Source organism: Alternaria dauci, chromosome 6 (assembly GCF_042100115.1).
Source record: "Alternaria dauci strain A2016 chromosome 6, whole genome shotgun sequence".
Lineage (NCBI taxonomy): Eukaryota > Fungi > Ascomycota > Dothideomycetes > Pleosporales > Pleosporaceae > Alternaria > Alternaria dauci.
In genome coordinates this window covers 1,668,264-1,688,191 of record NC_091277.1, presented here as the reverse complement: position 1 = coordinate 1,688,191, position 19,928 = coordinate 1,668,264, and the positions used below count along the sequence as shown (strand labels likewise).

At 52.6% G+C, this 19,928-nt stretch overlaps 6 protein-coding genes across 6 annotated transcripts; 1 reads left to right on the top strand and 5 right to left on the bottom strand.

The window, feature by feature from the left end:
* Positions 1-865: 865 nt before the first annotated feature.
* ACET3X_006893 (uncharacterized protein) lies at positions 866-5,781 on the bottom strand (the record flags this gene model as incomplete). Its single annotated transcript, XM_069453073.1, has 2 exons — positions 866-5,670; positions 5,721-5,781. The coding sequence occupies 2 exons, from the start codon at positions 5,779-5,781 to the stop codon at positions 866-868; spliced, it is 4,866 nt and encodes a 1,621-aa protein (XP_069305661.1).
* A 594-nt stretch (positions 5,782-6,375) lies between these two features.
* ACET3X_006892 (uncharacterized protein) lies at positions 6,376-8,243 on the top strand (the record flags this gene model as incomplete). The annotated part of the gene is made up of 3 exons (XM_069453072.1): positions 6,376-6,649; positions 6,704-7,767; positions 7,950-8,243. 3 exons carry the CDS (start codon positions 6,376-6,378, stop codon positions 8,241-8,243), a joined length of 1,632 nt encoding a protein of 543 aa, XP_069305660.1.
* Positions 8,244-9,592: 1,349 nt separating this feature from the next.
* ACET3X_006891 (uncharacterized protein) lies at positions 9,593-11,302 on the bottom strand (the record flags this gene model as incomplete). Its single annotated transcript, XM_069453071.1, has 3 exons — positions 9,593-9,604; positions 9,654-10,812; positions 10,866-11,302. The coding sequence occupies 3 exons, from the start codon at positions 11,300-11,302 to the stop codon at positions 9,593-9,595; spliced, it is 1,608 nt and encodes a 535-aa protein (XP_069305659.1).
* A 1,541-nt stretch (positions 11,303-12,843) lies between these two features.
* On the bottom strand, positions 12,844-13,995 carry ACET3X_006890 (uncharacterized protein; the record flags this gene model as incomplete). The annotated part of the gene is made up of 3 exons (XM_069453070.1): positions 12,844-12,926; positions 13,160-13,175; positions 13,699-13,995. 3 exons carry the CDS (start codon positions 13,993-13,995, stop codon positions 12,844-12,846), a joined length of 396 nt encoding a protein of 131 aa, XP_069305658.1.
* A 1,191-nt stretch (positions 13,996-15,186) lies between these two features.
* Positions 15,187-16,351, bottom strand: ACET3X_006889 (uncharacterized protein; the record flags this gene model as incomplete). Its single annotated transcript, XM_069453069.1, has 2 exons — positions 15,187-15,930; positions 15,986-16,351. The coding sequence occupies 2 exons, from the start codon at positions 16,349-16,351 to the stop codon at positions 15,187-15,189; spliced, it is 1,110 nt and encodes a 369-aa protein (XP_069305657.1).
* A 2,050-nt stretch (positions 16,352-18,401) lies between these two features.
* Positions 18,402-18,944, bottom strand: ACET3X_006888 (uncharacterized protein; the record flags this gene model as incomplete). The annotated part of the gene is made up of 1 exon (XM_069453068.1): positions 18,402-18,944. The coding sequence occupies one exon, from the start codon at positions 18,942-18,944 to the stop codon at positions 18,402-18,404; it is 543 nt and encodes a 180-aa protein (XP_069305656.1).
* Positions 18,945-19,928: the final 984 nt, after the last annotated feature.

Here is a 19,928-nt window from a genome sequence, read left to right as displayed (position 1 = left end):
GACGTGCGTAGAAAGCAGTTCCAATGATTCAAGCATCCATACACAGACAGTATACTTTTGGAACGGGGAAACCTTCCACTGTTCCAAGTGCTTCCAACACTTTGTATTCTCGATCGATTTGGTGCGCTACAGGTGAGATGATAGTCCCGCTGGGTTTCTTCCGGAGAATATAGCGTGTGCCGGCAGCATCGTCGACAAAGTATGTTGGGTTACTTTGCCCATATCCAATCTTCGTCGATATCACAGGTGTCTGCAGATTGGGTATCTCTCGCTGTAGAAACGATCCAAGCTTCGCCTCATCCAGCTTATGCTGCGTATCCTCTTTCTGTGTATCAGCCATGTTGCGACGATCTCTGCTTTCTTTGTCTCTCAGGTCCAACTATGCAAATGACTCAAGGCTGGAACACGAGATTTATTGTGCTTTTTAAGTTATGCATTGGAGGCCGTAGTGTTGTTCAAGTAAGTTGTGTCGATCCCAAGGTTAGCCTCGGGAAGTCGTGTATGAGGGGTTCTAGGAGTAAGCGGGGCGGGATCTACTAATCATTGCGAACGGCAGGTCGAGCAGACTGGGTAATGAAGATCGTCAGCGCTGACTAGAATAGGATTGTCGTGCGGCAGAGAAGCTGGATTGATATGATCTCTACGCTAAATAATCGCGCAAGACGAGCATCGACTAGTATGCTCTGGGTATCCCAAGAAAAGCTATAAAAAAGCCCAACTGCAACGCCAAAGAAGGAATAGAACAGGAGCAACATCCTGATCGACCATCTCCTACTTTTTTACAACGTAGACACAAGAATTAAAACGCTCTCACATGGTGCTTCGTGTCTAAATATAACTCCCCCAAGCAGACACTCTTATGCCCTCACGACGACGCGTCACTACCCTCGCTGCTGAAGTAACTTTGGTCCAATCGCAATATCCACTCAATTTTTTCTCTCTCACTTCTTGCTCGGAAGATGTACGTATTGCTCCTGGCAAAGACAGCAAAGACAACGTCCTTGTGCACACCAGCATTTCCTTGTCCGTTACTTTGCTGTCCGCCGCCAAGCAGCTTCGCAATCTGCGGCGAATGATCGATGCGCGCGGTGCTGATATTGATGGCATTGATTTCGTCGCCATCTGCTGAGTAGATGTGGAGATAAGGCTTCCGCAGCTCGACGTACCGCCGGATCCAGCGCGTGTTCGTTGGGTCTGGCGTGAGGAGGTAGGACGCTTTCATGAGATTTGGATTTTTGCTGATGAAGCGGACGGTAGCTGTTAAGCTGGGTGTTGGGTTTGGCGACGGAGAAGAAGAGCGTGACGCGAAGGCGGCGCCGTTGACGGGTGGCTCAAGGTTCGTCGGGTTGAGTATGATTTCTGCAGGGGCTTTCTTGGTCTTCCAGAGCGAGATCATGCGTTGCAGAAGCGCTATCTGAGCGTCTTCCAAGGGCTTGTCCTTGTTGGAAGCAAGTGCGGAAGCAGGTATGCTCAGTGCCTTTGACGACAAGACGGAACGCGCTGTTTCTATGTCTGCAATGCGAGCGCGGCGCTTTTCAGCATCAATGAAGTCGCGCACCAAAGAGACACCGCGCGGTGTCCAGCCCGAAAGCTGTTCTTCGCCCTTTACATAGTCGTCTTTCGTGTTCATGCGCCAGAGGTCTGTCGCACGCTTGACGGATGTGGGCCGGATTGCGACATTGAAGATTCCTACTGTCGAGTGAACGACTTTTACGGTATTCCAGATACTGGCCAAAGAGAAGAGGGACCCTTGGCGCATATAAGAGCGGCCTCGAATCTGTACAAAGAGGTCGAAAGAGAAGGACATCGGTTCGATGAGCTTGGAAGATGTGACGTCGAAGAGGAGCGTGACCTTCACGCGGAAGTTGTCCTTCGTCGCGCGATCTAGTATCTGTGACGCGTGAGCCGTGCTGTCCCATCGTCCTACGAATTTAACATTCGTGGTGCCATCGGCATTCTTCCTGATGACGGGTGGGGAGATGAGATCGACAGGCACCTCCTTCACGGGTGAGCCATAGTTGGGACTGTTGCCAGCTGCATCGACCATTCGGATGTGGCCCATGCGTACTGACTTTACATCTTCCCATTGTATCGTATCCCCAGAGGTGTGTGTGAGATTCACAACAATGCGACGCGCAAGACCTTGGTGAAGTTGATACACCCCAGCATCTGTAACGTTACTTTGTGTTACCTCGACGGGCTGGTAGGTCCCGTCGTCGGTGATTTCTTGTATCTGAATACGCGAGAAGATGTCATGCGTGTCCTCTGTGTAGAACTCCGACTCTGGCAATCGTGCATGACGACGCTTTTGCTTGGGCTTCTCTGCAGAGTCGCGCATATCATCCCAGCTCAGAAGTTTATCGAGGTGGATGTCGGTGACCTTTGCGAAGATGGAGATACGAAGAAAAGTCTCACGCGGGCTTGGGTAGGGAAGGCTCATGCTGTGTACACTCTCAAAGCGGATTGGCCCTTCGTTGAAATCGGTGATCCAGGTTGTGGTCGTCGCTCCGCTCTCATCAGAGATACCAGGTACGAAGAGTACGGCATGCACTTGAGTGCCTTCTCGTTCTGGAAACCCAACAAGTTCATGCATGCCAACATTGAACTTTAGCGTAGTAGAGGGTGCCTCCGCAGAGGAAGGCTCTAACGATAGCCGGATGATACCAATGGGGTTCGCTGTGTAAGGAGAGATGACGTCTAGGCTGAAGTCTCGTACTCTAGACTCGAATACAGCAGCAAGCGGAACGTCCACGTCGCCAATGCGCGAAAATTCGGGCATGCAGGGTTCGGAGAATGGCGACTCCGGATTAAAGTGCTGGAAGTATTCTGGTCGGTTCATATACTGATGCATTTGATGCATCCGTCGTACGCGATCGCGTAGCTTCTGTAATGACCACAAATGCACGACTTCCTTCTTGAAGTCGATAACACGAACACCAACACATGGCTTAGACTGGCTGTCGAGGTGTTCGTCGTCTTCGCCGGGGATGCCCATGTTGACCAAGTCGTAAGATGACGGAACAGTATGGCCAACATCGACGATACAGAATTGGAAAACCACGTGCTTGTCCATCTGTTGACTCATGACTTGAGCCTCCTTCAGGATAGCTGCGTTCTGCAGAAGCGTCTCCGCCATAGTGACGTACTTTCTCCGCCGCCACTGTTTGAACACCGTCCGGATCAACTCGAGTTGCTGCTCATTCTGCTCGGGGTTTGCAGCTGTCGTTTCGGTTTCGGCTGCTCCGTTGCTCTCGGGTACGCTCTCGGGTACCCATTCGTGCCCAAGCTCTTTCATTTGGCGCGCAAAAGCCTCTTGTTGCTTCTGCAATTGCTTCTGCATCTCTTCTTTCGCAGCCCGCAGTTGTTCCAGCTCAATTTTGGCTTCTGCATCAGCCTTGAGTTTCGCACTGTACTCCTCCTTCTTTTCTTCTATCTGGTCTTCCATGTCTTCCCTTATATCTTCCATCTTTTCACTGCCGTCTTGCCTCGGCGTAGACGGCATCGTCAGCATGGTGTCGAGTGAGAAGTTATCCAATGTCCCTCCAGAAGCATACTTTTCTCGTACAGGATACGACGACATTGATTCTGTATCTTCGTCGCTGAATATCCTACTCTCGGGACGGGCTTTGCGGGTTTCGCGCAACCTGCTGAGGTCTTCGAATAGTGCTTCAAAGTCTTCGTCTGGAAGATTTTCGATACGTTTATCAGGCCCGAGCCAGGCGGTAAGAGCCTCTCTGCGTGCGTAAGAGAACTCGGACTCACGACCGCGTTGCCAGAATGCAGGCGATCCTGCCCTGGGACTATCGGGGTCAAAGTCTGAGTTTGCTATGCTGATGGCGCTGTACGATCTGTCGTGACCGGGTCTTGGTGCAGGCGAAGGAGAGTTGAGCTGGCTGGCTGTGACGGTTTGGCGGAGTAAGCTTGTACCTACCTCAGCACGCTCAGCTCTTGCCTCTTGAGGATTGTTGAAGCGGAAGATGTGGAAGTCGCCAAGTATGATGCGGTGGCCGCTCTTGAGTAACCTTGGCTTATCGATGCGTACGCCATTGACCATGACGCTAGCGGTTTCCTGAGGTATCACAGTCACCTTGCCGTCCACATTTTCAAAGTGGCAGTGTTCTGCAAGAATCTGTGAACCGTTCAGGCGGATCTGAGCGGTCTGGTTTTCAACATCAGAGTTGCCTACAGTCGTCGTGCCTGGTTTCAGATTGTAGACGAGACATTCAGTCAAGAGTGGATCGTCGCTCAGGTTGACCAAATGAGGCATATTCTTGGGTGTCGACAGGCCGACAAAGCCCTTCTCGATACTGATGCCAAGCTCCTCGAGCGCAGCCTCCCGCTCCTTGTGGATTTCTTCCGTCTTTTGCAGCTTCTCTTCCCAGGTTTGGTTCAACTCGGTGTAGAGTTTTTCGGATTGATCGAGCTGCTCGGCAATTTCAGCTTTGGAGACTTTCTTGATCGAGCCGTCTGCTTGTGTAATGGAGACGATTTGCTTTTCCAGCGGTGTGTCGGGTGCATATTGTTCTTCCACGACGCCGTTTCCCCCGGCACCCCCGCCCCCTCCCCCGCCTAGCTGAGACCGCAGTTTTGACAGCTCTTCCTTGAGTTCTCTGATCATGCGGGCGTTGGGGTCTTCGTTGACGACAGCGTGGTTTTTGATGCGTTTGGCGGAATCGGCGTAGCGGAGTGTCGAAAGTGTCTCCTCAAAATTAATGTCGGCGGGAGAGATGGCGGCGATCATAGCCGTCATGCTGTTTCCTCCCAATGAATCTTTGAGGAGCCATGTCAGGATCGAGTCTCGATACGGCACCTGTGTCTTCTTCTTCCCTCCTGACGACTGGTCTGCAAGCGCTGCAATGACACGACCCAGCGTGGACAGTGACCTGTTGATCTCTGCGCCCTCCTTCAATCTTGCACCAGTCGCACCTGTGGATTGCGCGCGCTCTGATCCAGCCAGATCGACCAGGCTGATCTTGGCGACCCTCTCCCCGCTCATGCTTGTCTCGACATCGTGGCGCTTCTGGGTGAGGGTAAGGGTGAAGACGGCGTGCGATCGGGAGGACGTCTCGTTCATATTGGTCGCGGCCACGGTACGGGCCTTGTTTCCTTCGTCCATGAGGTTCTCGATTTCGGGGAAGGACTGGACGACGAGCTTGGCCAGATCTTCGACATAGGGACCGGTGGATGGATGCTCTCGAACTCGTAGGTTTCCCTTGTTGGAGGGGTTCAGCAGATCGCGGACGCGCTCATTGTAGATTTCCAAGTACGAGACTTCGACGGTGCATGACGAGTTCTTGTCCGCCTGTAGTCCCTTGATTCTCTCAAACATGTCCTGGCAAATCTTGGGGATGATTCCGTACTCGGCGCCGTAACCCATCATGGAGTACGACTTTCCTGAACCCGTCTGACCATAGGCGAAGATGCAGTTGTTGTATCCCTGGAAGGCATTGTCGAGCAGCGGCTTGCCCAGGTCTTCGTGCAGGTTGTCCTGACCGGCATAGTTGGGGGCGTCGCGGTCAAAGGACCAGTAGGAGCGGTCGAAGGCGAACGTCTTGGTGCCTTCAGCGGCGGCTTTTGCGGCTTTTCCTTTGACGTCGGTGTGCGATGGAGGGGAGAGGATGGTCTGGTCGCCCTTCATCTGCACGATGCACTGTGCATTGCGCGCCTTTTCTGTGCGTGGTGTTAGCCGCAGCCTCGCCTTGCTCCCAGGGGATGCCTACCTCGGCCGTTGAAGGGCCTGCATCGCACGACGACCTTGATGTTCCCTCCGCCAGACGCCATGGTGCGTGCCGTAACTCTTGTTCCCAAGGAATCCGGGGTATACGGAGAAAGGAGATGGCAACGGGGCGCTCGGTCTATGCAGCGGTCAGACGCGGAGCCTGGGAGTCTTCATGGGCGGCGACGGCGGCGGACGGGCGTGGAGGGGCGTGTTGGCGGCTCAGGGGGGTCGTGTTGTGGTGCAAGATTATTTGTTGTTTTGCTCATTAACCACCCACTGCTCAAGATTAGGTACGCGATCCCGGCACGAGTCGTCGACCCCCTGCAGCCCACTAATGCGCTTGGACTGGAAGGTTGGCTGCCGCCGTGCAGTGGGACCCTGACACGGTTCAGAGACACGGCCACGTCTGTCAACAGGTGAACATGTATCCAAACATGTGGAGCGGATGCCATGTCCTCTGGCCAGGCCACCGCATCCCACAGGGCGAGCGAGGGGCAGCTCCAGAATGCGTCGGCCGGTACCTGGCGTGTGGAATGCTGGGGAACCCCAACTCTGCCTGCGTAGTGCGTCATTCCTCACCACAAAAATAGTATTATTTCACGACCGCGTCCACACCACGCCAGAGCACGCGACACTCGTCCAACGCGCACAATCCAATGTCGGCGACTGACGCGACCAACGACATGTTCGCGCCCCCCGTGAACCGCGCCATGAAGGTGCTGGACCGCACCTTCTTCCAAAAAACCATCCCCACCTCGGCGGCCCGCATCTTCAACCCCAAGGACATATCGCGGTGCCGCAAGGAACTCACCGCCAGCAAGGACACGCTCCCAAACAACCGCGTAGACCCTATCAGACCGGATCCGGATCCGGAAAGAGCGGCCAAGGGAACCAAATGCCTGCTCCTGCGGCCCGAAGTCGTCCATGGTGGTGAGTCACAGCGTGGTGGTGGTACATGGAAGTACTGAGTCTGAAACCAGGCAGATCGGACGACATGGTCCCCTAAGCTGCAGAGTCTCGAGCAGGACGGTACGCTGGGCGTGATTCCCTACCAGCTGCACCTCGACTACGACTACTTCACCTACTCGGAAATCACGAGCGCCATCATCCCCCCACCCGAGTCCGTACACGACGATGAGATACCCCAGGGCTTTGCCCTCGCCGGCCATGTCGCCCACCTGAACCTCCGCGAGCGATACTGGCCCTACAAACACCTCATCGGCACGGTCCTCGTAGACAAGAACCCCATGGTCAAGACTGTCATCAACAAGCTCGACAACGTGGGCACCGAGAACGCCTTCCGTACCTTTCAATACGAAGTGCTCCACGGACCAGATGACATGAACGTCCAACTGCGCGAGCAGGGCTGTACGTTCAAGTTCGACTTTGCAAAAGTATACTGGAACACACGTCTGCACACCGAGCACGAGCGCGTCTGCAGCATGTTCCGCGAAGGCGAGGCAATATGCGACGTCATGGCCGGCGTAGGGCCCTTTTCCATCCCAGCGGGAAAGAAGAAGTGTTTCGTCTGGGCCAATGACCTGAACCCCGAATCCTACAACTCGCTCGTCGAAAACGTCAAGATCAACAAAGTAGGCGACTTTGTCCGTCCCTTCAACACCGATGGCGGGTCGTTCATCCGTCAAGCCTCGGCCGATCTATTGACCAGCGACGAGCGCTCCGTCGCCATCTACCCTAAGACAAAATTCTCCCGCAGCAAACCAGAGGAGAATAAACAACCCGAGCCCCTCAAGACGCTCGTCCAGCCACGCTTCTTCTCACACTACGTCATGAACCTGCCCGCCTCCGCCATCACTTTCCTCCCCTCCTTCATCGGTCTCTACGCCCAGGTTCCCGGCTACCCTGCTGCTGAGATTAAGAAACTTCTCGCACCTCACACTTCTCAGAAACTGCCCATGATTCACGTACATTGCTTCTCCACAAAGAGCGACGACAATGTAGAGGAGGTCAAGGCCATCTGCGAGGAGGTTAGCAGGCAGCTGGGTACAACAATCACACCGGATATGGAGGATGTGAATATATACGATGTAAGGGACGTAGCGCCCAAGAAGAGGATGTTCTGTGCAAGCTTTAGATTGCCCGAGGAAGTTGCTTTTAGACAAGTATAGAGCTCTGTCTACTGTGTTGGATACGTTACTAGGTTACGGTGCTAGGGCTAGGGCCGAGTCTGACTCCCCAATTCCATCGCTCTCCTCCACTCTTCTTATAGATCCATCAACATCTCATCCTCAATATCTTCGTCGTACTCACTCTTTACCACCTCCGTATTCCCATCGTCAGCCGTTTCCATGATCTGCCTGCCATCATCCCCTGTCAGATCAATAAATTGTTCCATGTCGAAATCGAACTCGTCATCATCTACCTTCCTCTCATGTTCCGCAGCCTGCAGCTGAACGACAGAACTATTAGCATCACCGTCGCCTCGGAACACATCCTCTTCGCATACCCCAACCGCACTACTTACTGCATCTTGACTCTCAACTCTAGGCATGACACCATCTGACTCTTTTCTCGCCTCAAGCGCCCGCTGAATCCCCTCTTGTATCTCATGCCTCGTATCTGCGCTACCCATCTTCTCACACCGCTCACACAGTAATGCATCAAGCTTGATTACCCACTCCATAATTTCCTTCCTGGACACTGGCTCACCGAGATTGACGTATGCATCTTCCGCTGGGTACCCCCACTCTGGGCTATTAAGCCGCATGTCCAATCTGCAACACTGTTGTAAGATTGTGTGTATGTTTATGGAAAGAGGCAAGATCAGGTCTTGGATATGGAAACCTTTAGGTGTGCGCTCAAGTGGTAATTTGGAAGATTTTGTTCGTTCTAGAGCGTCAGTGGTGCGACGTCTGGAGCAAAGTGTTTTTCTTGAGGCTTCGTGGGATGGAGTTATGCGAGGTTCTTGTCTGCAAGAAGCATCATTCGGGTGTGGTAGAGTGATGGTGTGCTGTTGTTCCTGTGACTTGAAGTATGCCTCCATTTCCTCGGCGTTGTCGTCGAGACGCTGCGCATCTGAAGTGGCGGTTACCTGGCAGGGCCTCTGGGGAAAGAAAGGACGGTTACTTCGAATATCAGAAGGCCTGTGAGTATGCGACCGAGGGAAGTCATGATCATGAATCTGGGACTGATGGGTTGTGTTGCACGGCCCCAACCGGCTCCCGTCTTGATCAAACACAGCTTGGGCATCTCCATCACCGACCGATTGCTGGTCCAATAACCCTGACATCTGACTCCCTACAGATGAAGTTCGAGACTGTTCGATCGAACCACGCAGATTGACACCCGTTCCACGGTCTTCGTCAAACAGTAGACGATTTCTAATGCGTTGTGAGCGGGGCTGTGGCTCTGATGAAGAAGCTCGGGAAAGTCCAACTTCTGGGGCATTTCGCTGGCTTGGCGCCCGCCTCTGCTGTGAATGGCTGCCGAAGAAGTCACGGATGTCACCGTTATCATTTGAGTGACGTTGGGTTGGAACTGTACGCTCAGCTACGTTTGGAAACGGTTTGCGCGACGCCAACGAATTAGTGGGAGAATGTCGTGACCCTTGGTTCAACTTCACATGCTGATGATGAGTTGGCTGGAAGGACTGTGTGCCAGGTAAAGGCTTTTCGAGCACTGTCTCATGCGATTCCCGATTTGGTGGCGCAAATGGCTTGTTTGCGTAGGTCTGCTGGACGCGACGCCTGCGAGGAGCTGAAGACCCCAGAGAAGTCATATTTTGCGGGCTGGTAGCTGACTGATTGAAGTCCGACATTTGCGAGCCTGCTGAACAAACCTCGCGTTGCGTGAAGTGATTTGACATGCCAGTATGGGAAGGAGAGGTATTGAACTCAAAAAGACGCCGCATATCTACCGCTCTATCTTGTGTGGTATTGTCAGAGCTGCTGATCTCTGAACTCGGCTGCGATACATGCTGAATACTTCGCTCCAGTTGTGCGTCCAATGGAAATCTCGCTACATTCGTCCTTGACGACGTTTGAGGGGTCAAAGGCAACGACGAGCGAGGCCGATGGGGAGTGACAGCGGTACCAGGAGAACCAGGATCCGAGTTGCCATCTCCTTGGCCTTTGGTTGGGCTTAGCAGCTGTTCATGGCTGCCGACTTGCTTTGGTTTGATCTTGGCATTCATTCGAGCAATAGTCCACGGATTGGAGATCTCAGTCGCTCGGATTCCCTCCTCTTCTACAATCACTGGTGTATGGTCTTCTTGCAGAAACTGTAGATCATCTTCGTCGATTCCATACATGCTTGACCTCCAACGTGGTTGCGCTTGCATCAGAGTGATTGGAGGTTCCTCGATCGCGCTGGTAGTCTCATCTCCATAAGCAGTGATGGAGCTTCCAATGGGACTTGTTGGTAGCTGCTTAGGTTGATTTTCATACTGTTGTTGCGCAGATGTCGGAGGCTCAGTTCTCCGAACCTCTTGAGCAGCCTCAGGGTAATAGGCTCTGAGCAATTTATCCACAATACCAGTGACCAGGTCGCTGTTGTCGAACAAAACATCGTCTTTGGCGGGCTCAATGTTAGGGTCGTAGCTGCCGTGTGGACATGTGATGTTCAAGCAGAAGAACGGATCCTTGACACCAGCAAGTGAAGGATTTGACCTGCGGAGTCGGTCTTTGTAGGCTGTAACAATCTGCTTGATGGTACCGCGACTGCTCGATACAGGTCTTGCATCGACCGAAACGAAAGCTCCTTGATGAGCTATCTTTGGTCCAGCCGCACCTGGCTTGGGTAAGAAAGCATGAACCTCGAAGCCATCTGCTTCCAAAACAGCCCAATCGCACTGTAGAGCACAATCCTTGCCAATTACTTTGAGAGTTGCGTCTTTGACCTTCGCATCGGCCTTCGGGGCATAAACGAAGTCGCCATTGTTGCTCTTCGCTTTCAATACGCGGAGTCTGAATCGTGTAGTAGGTCTGGCAAGTGCATAGGCCTGCATGAGTCGCCGGATCTTTGCCAGTAGTTTTGCTGAATCCTTGCTCGCTGTTTGCTTTCGGACAGGTATGTTGTCAAGGAACTTCGCAACTTTGACCGTCGTGCCAACAGGGTGGGAGTTGTGTTCCATACTGCATAGTTTAGTACTAGCCAACTCCAAACGTAAGCACGTTGGAAGTCTTACGAAGCAAGCTCACCGTCGCGACCATATTTGAGCTTCACAGCGACCGGCTCGCCTTCTACTCGAGTAGTGATGCACAGGGAGCTACTCATCTCAGCCATGCTTGAGAGTGCCTCGCCACGAAAGCCAAGCCATTTCCCTCCGACCTCTTTCAGGTCATGAAAGTCTCTGATCTTGCTGGTACAGGAGCGTCGGCATACAAGAGGGCGGTCTTGAGCTGGTATGCCATGGCCATCATCTTTGACTTGGATAGAGTCGATTGTGTTGGTAGTAATATCCACAAATATGCTCTTTGCACGTGCATCCAGAGCGTTGTCGATGAGCTCTTTGACGACGGAACTGGGATCGATGAGAACCTGCCCAGCACCAATCTGTCTCGCTGTTATTGGTGGAAGCGCCGCGATGCCGGGTACAGTAACGATGTCAGGACCTTCCATCATGTCGATGATAGTAAGAATGGTCGTGCGAAGGTCTTATCCGTGCAATACAATTGAAACTGAGTGAGACCTATGGTGAGTGTCTCCATCGTGCCTACCTCTTCCACCGGAGCCGGGCTCGACGCGGAAAGAGCGACGAGCGACGAGCAACGTGCTTGCGTGCGCCATGATGCTACTCATTAAGGTCGCATTTCCCGTGGACGTCATCTCGTGGTTCGCAGGTCAATACGCGATACTACCCCGTTCGTAATTCGCAAGGTCACCCTGCGTCATGCCTCTCAAGATTGCTTTTAAACTGGCCAATCACAGCGTGCACTACCTTAGGGCCCGCGAGCACTTCCGCCCTTAAGATGGCTCGTTGCCACGGTCAAGTTCACTACACATGTCTAATTGATTCTTTTGTTCCCTCCAGAACCGCGGTCTTCGTCACGCCTAGAGAGTACCTGGAGTCGGTAGTGCTGCAGTTGTATCAGCACCACTTCACGATTCTTCGCCCCAGAGACACCCCAAGATTATCTACTCGGCAGAAGTATGCTCTGGACACGACTACGCAAAACACATGTACCCATGCTGACTTCGTAGCTGAACTATACGGAGTTTGTATCATGGCATATGCGACTGACGCTGCACGGTGGCGAGCCCTTACAGTAAGGGACGCCGACGCAAATGGCCATTTCATCTACTCTGTCAAATCCACGCGAATCTATTGTCGACCAACCTGTCCAGGACGTTTAGCGCGTCGGGCAAATGTCGGATTTTATGCGACTCCATTTGAAGCTGAGGCAGCTGGCTTCAGAGCCTGCAAGAGATGCAAGCCGAATACCATACTTGAGGACCCACAGGAGCGAGCGGTGGAGAAAGCATGTGTTTTGATCGACGAAGCCTTGAAGAACGAGGATCCCAGCTCACTGAGACTGCAAGACCTAGCTAAAAAGGTCAACCTCACGCCCCGGTACTTCCACAAGATCTTCAAAGACAAGACAGGCTCGACGCCAAAGGAGTACGCAAAAAATATAGCGGCGCAGCGCAGCAGTCCCAACACCATTTCCACTTCAACGACGATCGCAGATGGAGGGGACCAATTGCGTGATTGGGATATATTCGACTTCAATGATCTAGTTGATATGGGGACAGACTCAAGTCCTCGAAACATGAACGACAGCAGCCTGCCCGGGGAGCACGCGTCTACGATCCATCACGACCTCGAATTTGACATGAGCGATTTTCTAGAGACTTGGAGCGACAACTATGCGTTCGACCAGTCTATTTCCTGGCCGGCCGATGTCTTCGTGGGTGGGCCGGCAATGACGGGATCCTACGAGAAGGCGGAGCCCTCGGCGTCAACACTTGAGCTAGATGCTGTTGCGTTGCTCGACAGCAATAGCATGTCGAGTGACCTGCGAGTATAGTATCCATAGTATCCGCACATATGTGAGCGCATGCATTCAAAAAGACGTGCGTTATGCCCTTGCTGCTGAGTGTGCTCACGCCACTATGATGTATAATTTCATCGGCCTTCACTTGCCAGCCGACTTCATCATGAATCATCGTGTAAACATCGCGTCTCGTTTGTGCTTCGTGCAGCGACACTTGTTTCGTTCCAGTCGTTGCGAGATGATCTCGTAGCCTATTCGTTACATCGTCAGCAGCCGTTCGAGAACTGAATTCCATAATGTAGAAGTGAGGTTGCTCTTCAGAGACCGAGTTATAAGCAGCGACGGCGTAGCATATGTCGATGCTAGCCATACCTTTTCCGGCTCTTCCTAAAGTATTTAATGGTCGATGTATATCATCTTTTGAGCTTTGTGTGCACGTCGCAAGTGTGCGGGTGACGTGATAGGTAGAAACTGCTCAACGTACCTTCTGAAACATAATACTGTCAACAAGAGCTACAAATTAGTCATCTAATAGAGACGAAGTATTGGCGGAGAGAGCGCGGCCCTGGTGAACTCCATAGAGCTTGCGCCATGGTGTTGGAGAGTTGGTGGTAAGGTGCAGAAGCGCTGAGGAAGAAAAGTTGAAGGGTTTCGGAAGAAGCTGCAGAAACCACCGACAGGACCCACATCTGGGACGCGCTAACGTCTTTCATCTACTGGAATCTCTAGCGTGTGTGTGCAACATGTCGTCTGTGAACTTCATATTCCAGACTCTTTATGTTGATTGATGTATTGGTAGACCTAATTGTACAAAAGTCTGTACGGAATTTGGTAGAATTCGATATCTTCAAGGAGTGGAGTTTACTCTCCAACAGCCTCCCAAGCGCTCAATGGATCCGCCCAGACCTCCCAATGCCCTATCTTGCCCTGCTCATCAAATTCACTAAACCTATAAATGAACTGCTCGTTCCATCCCTTGCCCGTTTTCCTACTCGTAAAATGTCCTTTACCGACCACACTTACCATGCCCGCCTCTGCATCCACAATGAACCCCTCCTTTCCCGGGAACGCATCCTCGGGCAAAGACATGTCCAGTACATCAGTCATCACCTTGAAATACTCCTCGCAGCCATCTCGACCAGAAAAGGTCTTAGCTAAGAAAGGCAGCCGCGAACGCGACCACTCAGGGCCGTGCTCTGTGATCTTGGGCGCATCGCTAAAGTATTGCGATAGGAGGTCTGCAGGAGCAGGCGGCGATATCAACGCGCGGCAGAAGGAGTGTGTCATCTCGCGCAGTGTAGTGTTGCGCGTTGAAGACATGACTAGCGGGTCTTCCTCTCCGGGAGCAACCTTGAGAGACGGTGAAGCGGATGTAGAAGTGTTGGGAGTCCTCGGTGTAAGCAATGCACGTGGAACTGTTCGTGCTGGTCGGTAGGTTCACCTGCAGTTCCAACACAGTATTTGATTTGGTGCCGAAGACGTTGTTTTGGATACCGGGCGGCTGTTCTGTGGAGGGACGTGAGCTAACAGGTTGTCGGTTCCGTTGCGAGGCAGTGGGCGTCAGCCCAAGACGCGCGTGAGACTTTAGTTTGGGGGGCGTTTAATACAGGGGAAAGGTGTGTGCGGTAAAGCGTGCGCGGTCGGTAATAGTCTAGATTCTATATGGCAGGAGGGCTGGCGATGAAGTCATCATGATGTTGGCCTGCAACACTTGCATCTCTGTGTTGCGCACAAACAATGATGGTGACAGAGAGCCTCTGTTTTCCGCTCAAGCCTGATACCACCGTCTTCCTGGGCCCTTCTTCATAGAGCGTGGACGTGCCTTGTGTGCTGTGAGTATTCAAGCTACCTAATTCGTCTTCTGCCTCGTGCCCCCCACTTCGACTCACGTCACGAAGGTAACAGACCATTCACCAGCAATGCCGTCCATGCCGTCCACGACCCATTGCCCTGGATATTCTCGGATCCTTCCAAGCTACCAATGTGACCCCTGCTTGTTCAAAATCCACCAATAACTTGGACCGGCCCAGCGTGCCGTAACGGCGTACGTCAGCAAGGTCGTTGCCCAATCTACAGCGTAGCATACATATGCAGCTTACATGCAACCATGCGACGCCGCTGCGGAAGTTCCCTCTGTTGGCTCCAACGGAGGTATTAGTATGAGTCAGATGTAAGGCATGCGTCGAACTGTCACCTATCATCCGCAATCGCATCTGGACTTAGCAATTGCATTGTGCGGAGCAGGGAATGCATTGCAGCATTGGGGTAGTATTATGGTTTTGAACTTGATCAACGTTGCCCTCGAGCTACGAATATGTCTTGGATAGTAGAGAAGCCTGCTGTCCACTTCCAAAATACTGCGAATAGTAGTAGTAAAATGCTTCAATATAAGCCAAATGCCGGAACGCTGCTTCCATGGTATCCACGCCGTGTTGTACGGCCCCATTTAACGCCTCTCGCTGTGTGATTATACAAGTACAATTTTCCCTCGTTGCAACGTGCAGCGGCGCCTCAATCCATTGCAGTGAAGAGGCATACCTGCCGCGCCATCTGACTTGCGAGCAGAATCTCCCTAAATACTTGGTCCATGCCACCTCTGAAGTGAATCGTGTAGCTGTCTACTTTGCCCTTCCTCCTCTTCTCGCCCCATACTAGTTTGATTGGCTTCGCGTCGTCGCATCGTTTGCCCGTCCTGCTTCCTGGTTTCATCCAATCTTGCTGGTACTCGTACAATGTCTCCGGCATGGCATCATCGTTGGGATCGCCCTGTTTCCACACGAACCGGCGTCCGCCGTATGTAAAGCGTCGTGGCGACCACGGAATCTTGTGCTGTCTATCGGGGTATTCCTTGATGGGCTGCGAGAATGGGCCCCGCAGATGTATGCTTCGCGACTTGTAGGCCGCATCTTTAGTCGCCATACGCTTCTTGTCGATGCCGGAGAGAAGGATGGTTATGCATGGCTGTGGAAACTCGGCGACGCGGAAGAACTCGGCAGCGTTGACTTGACTGTCGTCACGATGGGTCGCTTCAAGCATGTACAGAGCGTATTTGTTCGAGTAGTCGCGTGCGCTATAGATGTACTTCCGGAAGCCTGAAGACCCGGTCCACTCCCGTGTGCGGTGGAGATTGTACGTCGTTGTAGGCTGGGTAGGGTCGAGTAGCGAATGGTAGGGGATGTCAGGAGACGGGAGTTCATCAAGCGGGGCATGTGACACGGGCGAGTAGGAAGTTTGCCAGGTGAGAAGGTTATGGATCTGGACTATGTCAGTCACGGCTCGACGGGGCCACCAGAGCGAGCTTGCTACTTACTGCAGATAGGCTCTCGCTCTCCTCGTCCAAGTCTCCGTTGGCTCCCCATTGATTCGGTGCTGGTACAAAGACACACTCGTTCCCCTCTTCGTCAATCTGATCGCTCCCGCTCTCCAGGTGCGGCCTCAGGGCCCGCTGTCGCTCTCTGTGGATATTGATTTGCGTCTTGATTATGCGGACTTGCTCGTCGGAGTTGTCGTCGGGGGATATGCTGGCATGCGACTGCTCAATCTCTTGCTCCAGCGCCAACGCCGCTGCCTCGTGTTGCGAGTAGGACTTGTCGTAGAGCCAGGCGTGTTCAGACTCGAAAGCAGAGCTCCGCAAAAGCTCCAGGTGCTCCCGCGACGTGAGTGCTGGACGACCCATGGTTGGGCGTTGTTGTGTTGACTGAGACGAGGATTGCGAAGACACGAAGGCGATGTGATCCAGAACGAGGAGTCAAAAGCAAGTCGAAATGAAACGGCGTTTGTGATTCAGCCTGGGGTCGCGCAGGAACAAAAGGAATATTGAGGCACACAGAGAGTGGAGGACGGCGGGCTGAAGAGCATGATCATCATGGCCAGGCTGGCAGCAGCTGATGAAGCACTATGGGAGTAGGTGGACGAGTAGGGTCGCGCTGGATCCCCGTCGCGCCCGCCGCACCCTGTCATACTGACCTTCTGCTGTTGTGGCACATGGCGTGCTGGGGGCCAAGTAGTTGCGGTGGCATGGGATAGAGGTGCAGGTGCAGCGGCGCTAGTCTAAGCCGCATGGGGTAACGCGAGATTGGAACTCTATGTGCAGGGCGTTGGCACAGCATCGGAACATTGACTCTACACATTAGCCATGCCACGGCCACCACTCTTGCAGCACGCGTGTTTGCATGCCCTCGGCCGTTCCGAGAACCTTGTTATGTCTCCCGCGCGATAGCGTCGACATGTTGACGCGCTACCTGTTCGCTTCATCCTTCATGGCAAGAGTGGAAATTGCCATTTCGACTTTCGCCTGTTCTGCCTCGTGCATGTCTGCCTCAGCGTAAGACCACACCATGCCGCATGTGGCTTCGCGGTGACGACCCTCACCGTCCCTACAGCAGCCGACTGCGGGCGCTTAGCAGGCGTCGGACTCCGAACATGCGGTCTGTTCTCTATCTAATAAACCCACACCACCACTTGCAGACTCCCGCTAGCAGCTGTGGCTTGCGCCGCCTCTACCATCCCTGGGTCCCCAGCGTCTTCGCGAAGCATTCGAAACCTTCGATACGAACATTGCCTGCTTCTCACGCAGGGTCGAATGATTTTCGCGGTGAAGGAATGCTGCAAAGCACGCTGGACAGGGAACGTCGCCGTGGAACATGGCTGCTGACGGGCTTTTTACCCCACAACCGTCGTTTGGTGGTGCAGCCCCCTTCGGCTCGCCGTTCGGGAGGAACAAAACCATCTCCTCATCCTTTCAGGCACGACTACACATGCAACACTTCACATTGTCGTAAAAGATTACATTCTATTGCAGAGTTCCAGAAGTATGCGGGCGTACATCGAAAGAATAGACACATATGCTTCCAAGTGCCCAAGTCGCCATTCGGGCCCAGCACAGACGGCCCCCCGAACAGTCATCCTCTTGTTTGCGACATGCGCGAGGGAGATGCGTCGATTGCTCGATTTAGGCCCTACCGAAGAGACTATTGGCGCTCACCGAAACCTGTTAAACAACTGCAATCATCACAAGCGTCGAGTCGGCTATGAGAATAGAGAACCACTGCGCTGGTAAACACACCCACATGCTCCACTAGAGAACGAGAGCGACTTGCTACCGCTATCCGGACGCACCTTATGACTCTAGTGGGACTCGGATGGTTCACTGGTTTATTGAAGCCAAGCAATACTGAGACATCCCCTCATCATTCCCACGCCTCCTGTTGCCTTGGTGCAACGTGTGTTCTGTACTTAGACTAGTAGTACTCGACCAAGGACTCGCGAAGAAGTCCTCAAGATTGACCATCACAAGTCATTCCGAGCCGCTACCACACACGAAACAGCAAACTTCCGAGGAGACACGCGATCTACGGGTGAGGGAAAGGTTAAATCGCGTTGTAGCGGAGCCATAGGGGAGGATGCGACAACACACCAGAACGCCGAACAAGTTGCGAACCTCACCGCTTCGGTTGCGTTGTGATACTGAATGATGCTCCACAGCATTCTATGAATGGTCGCACTGTCAAGCTGCGATGCAAGGTACGTCGCATTGACTTCGTTACCGGTAATGTGGCCCCGACAAATTGAGATTTCCATGAATACGTCATGTTTCTAATGTAGATGTGGAACAGCATCAAAAAGGTTCTACCGTCCCTTCGAACAAGGAAGCAAAGCGTTACACAGGAAAAATGTCATAACGTGGTCCTATGTTTATTGGCGCAGTGTCTTGGATGATATACTGCTCAAAACAGGGGATCACTCTCCTTGATCGGCACCAATTCACCCTTTCCTTTGAATGTCTCCACGACTTGCGCCTGTTCGCTCAGCATAAACCTCGAAGTCTGGTTTCCCACGCCAGCCAGGCCCCTCCATCTATCCAGATCTTCTTTCTTCCTCTTGTCGCCCAATGCCTCCTTTGCTCTCTTCCAGTGACCTTCCGAAAACGCAATCATCGTCGTCACCTTCTTTTCCTTGATATCGTAAACTGCAGAGACGATGGTACCTGTCTCTTCAAGCCAGTTTATTTGCCATAGTTCACCAGGACGGATGCATTGGTATGTTGCGCGTTGGTAGTTCACACGACCGGCCATCGGACCACCGTGGATGGCATAGACGACACGGTCAGAAGAGAAACACCATAGTTCGTATCGCCACTTTTCGGGATTGCCATTGTTGTCTTGCGCGTCGTAGTCGTAGATCAGATGCGTGTCGAGAATGTCTTTGTCGAAACTGGGATCGAGCTTTGTGTTTGTGAGAAAATCGGGAAGTTTGTCACCTGGTGCCATCGTGCTTGAAACTTGTAGTGCTTTTTGATAGTGGTGGATATGATTACAGCAAGGGTTTTGTACAGAAGACCTCAGGTTTGGACATGGTTGATGCTCGGCACTACCGGATCGATGACGTATGTGTAGTTTCAAAAGCTAGATACCACGCCACGCCACGCTACCAGAAAGTCGACGTCTAGATTGGCCTTTGCAATCGGTCCGAGAGAAAAAAAGATATAGTTAAGTGCACCGACACCGTCGATTGAGATGCGTACCCCTACTTACCATCATACACAGGTAGTGTCTTGCGTGGAACTCTCACCTCCGCCCTGACGTATATCCCGACTCTGTTAGAAGCGAATTGACCGATAGAATCAAAGGCAATGCATGGCCTATTTGGACTAATGTTGGCGTCTTATAATTTTCCAGCAGTCGTGTCGTGGTGCTCTGCAGGAACAAGCGTAGTGAACTGGATCTGAATCTCTGCGTTTGATGGGACACCTGAAAGAATTTCATAAATCTGCGTTGTGGCGACGCGATATGACGAGATTTGTTGTGTGAATGTGGAAAAAGCAAGAGGAGAAGAAGGCGACGCATGGGTGCCGGAGCTCAGACTATCCAAGGAGGGGCTTAGTGCGAACAAGTGGAGGCTTCTGAGGCCATGGATTTGTCCAGCAGAAGTGGGCAGTACGTTCCTTTTGTCAGCAAGACAGAACAATACCGTAAAAGGTTCTTGTTCCGGAAGTCTTCCTGAACCTTTAAGTGGGGTACAGTGAGCATGATTTGCTACGAAGTGTCCGCCTTACTGAAGGCTTTGTCCGATCCGGGCTGTAAATAGATGGACTAACCACATAAGGTAACATTATTTCCCGACTAGCTTACCTGCCAGCACGGTCCGATTGATCTGCTTAGGAAACATACTTGCTGGCTTACCACATGAGACCAAAGTCGCGGACCAGGTATGCAACGGACGAATGTTGGAGAATATTGCAAGGGCTACCATTT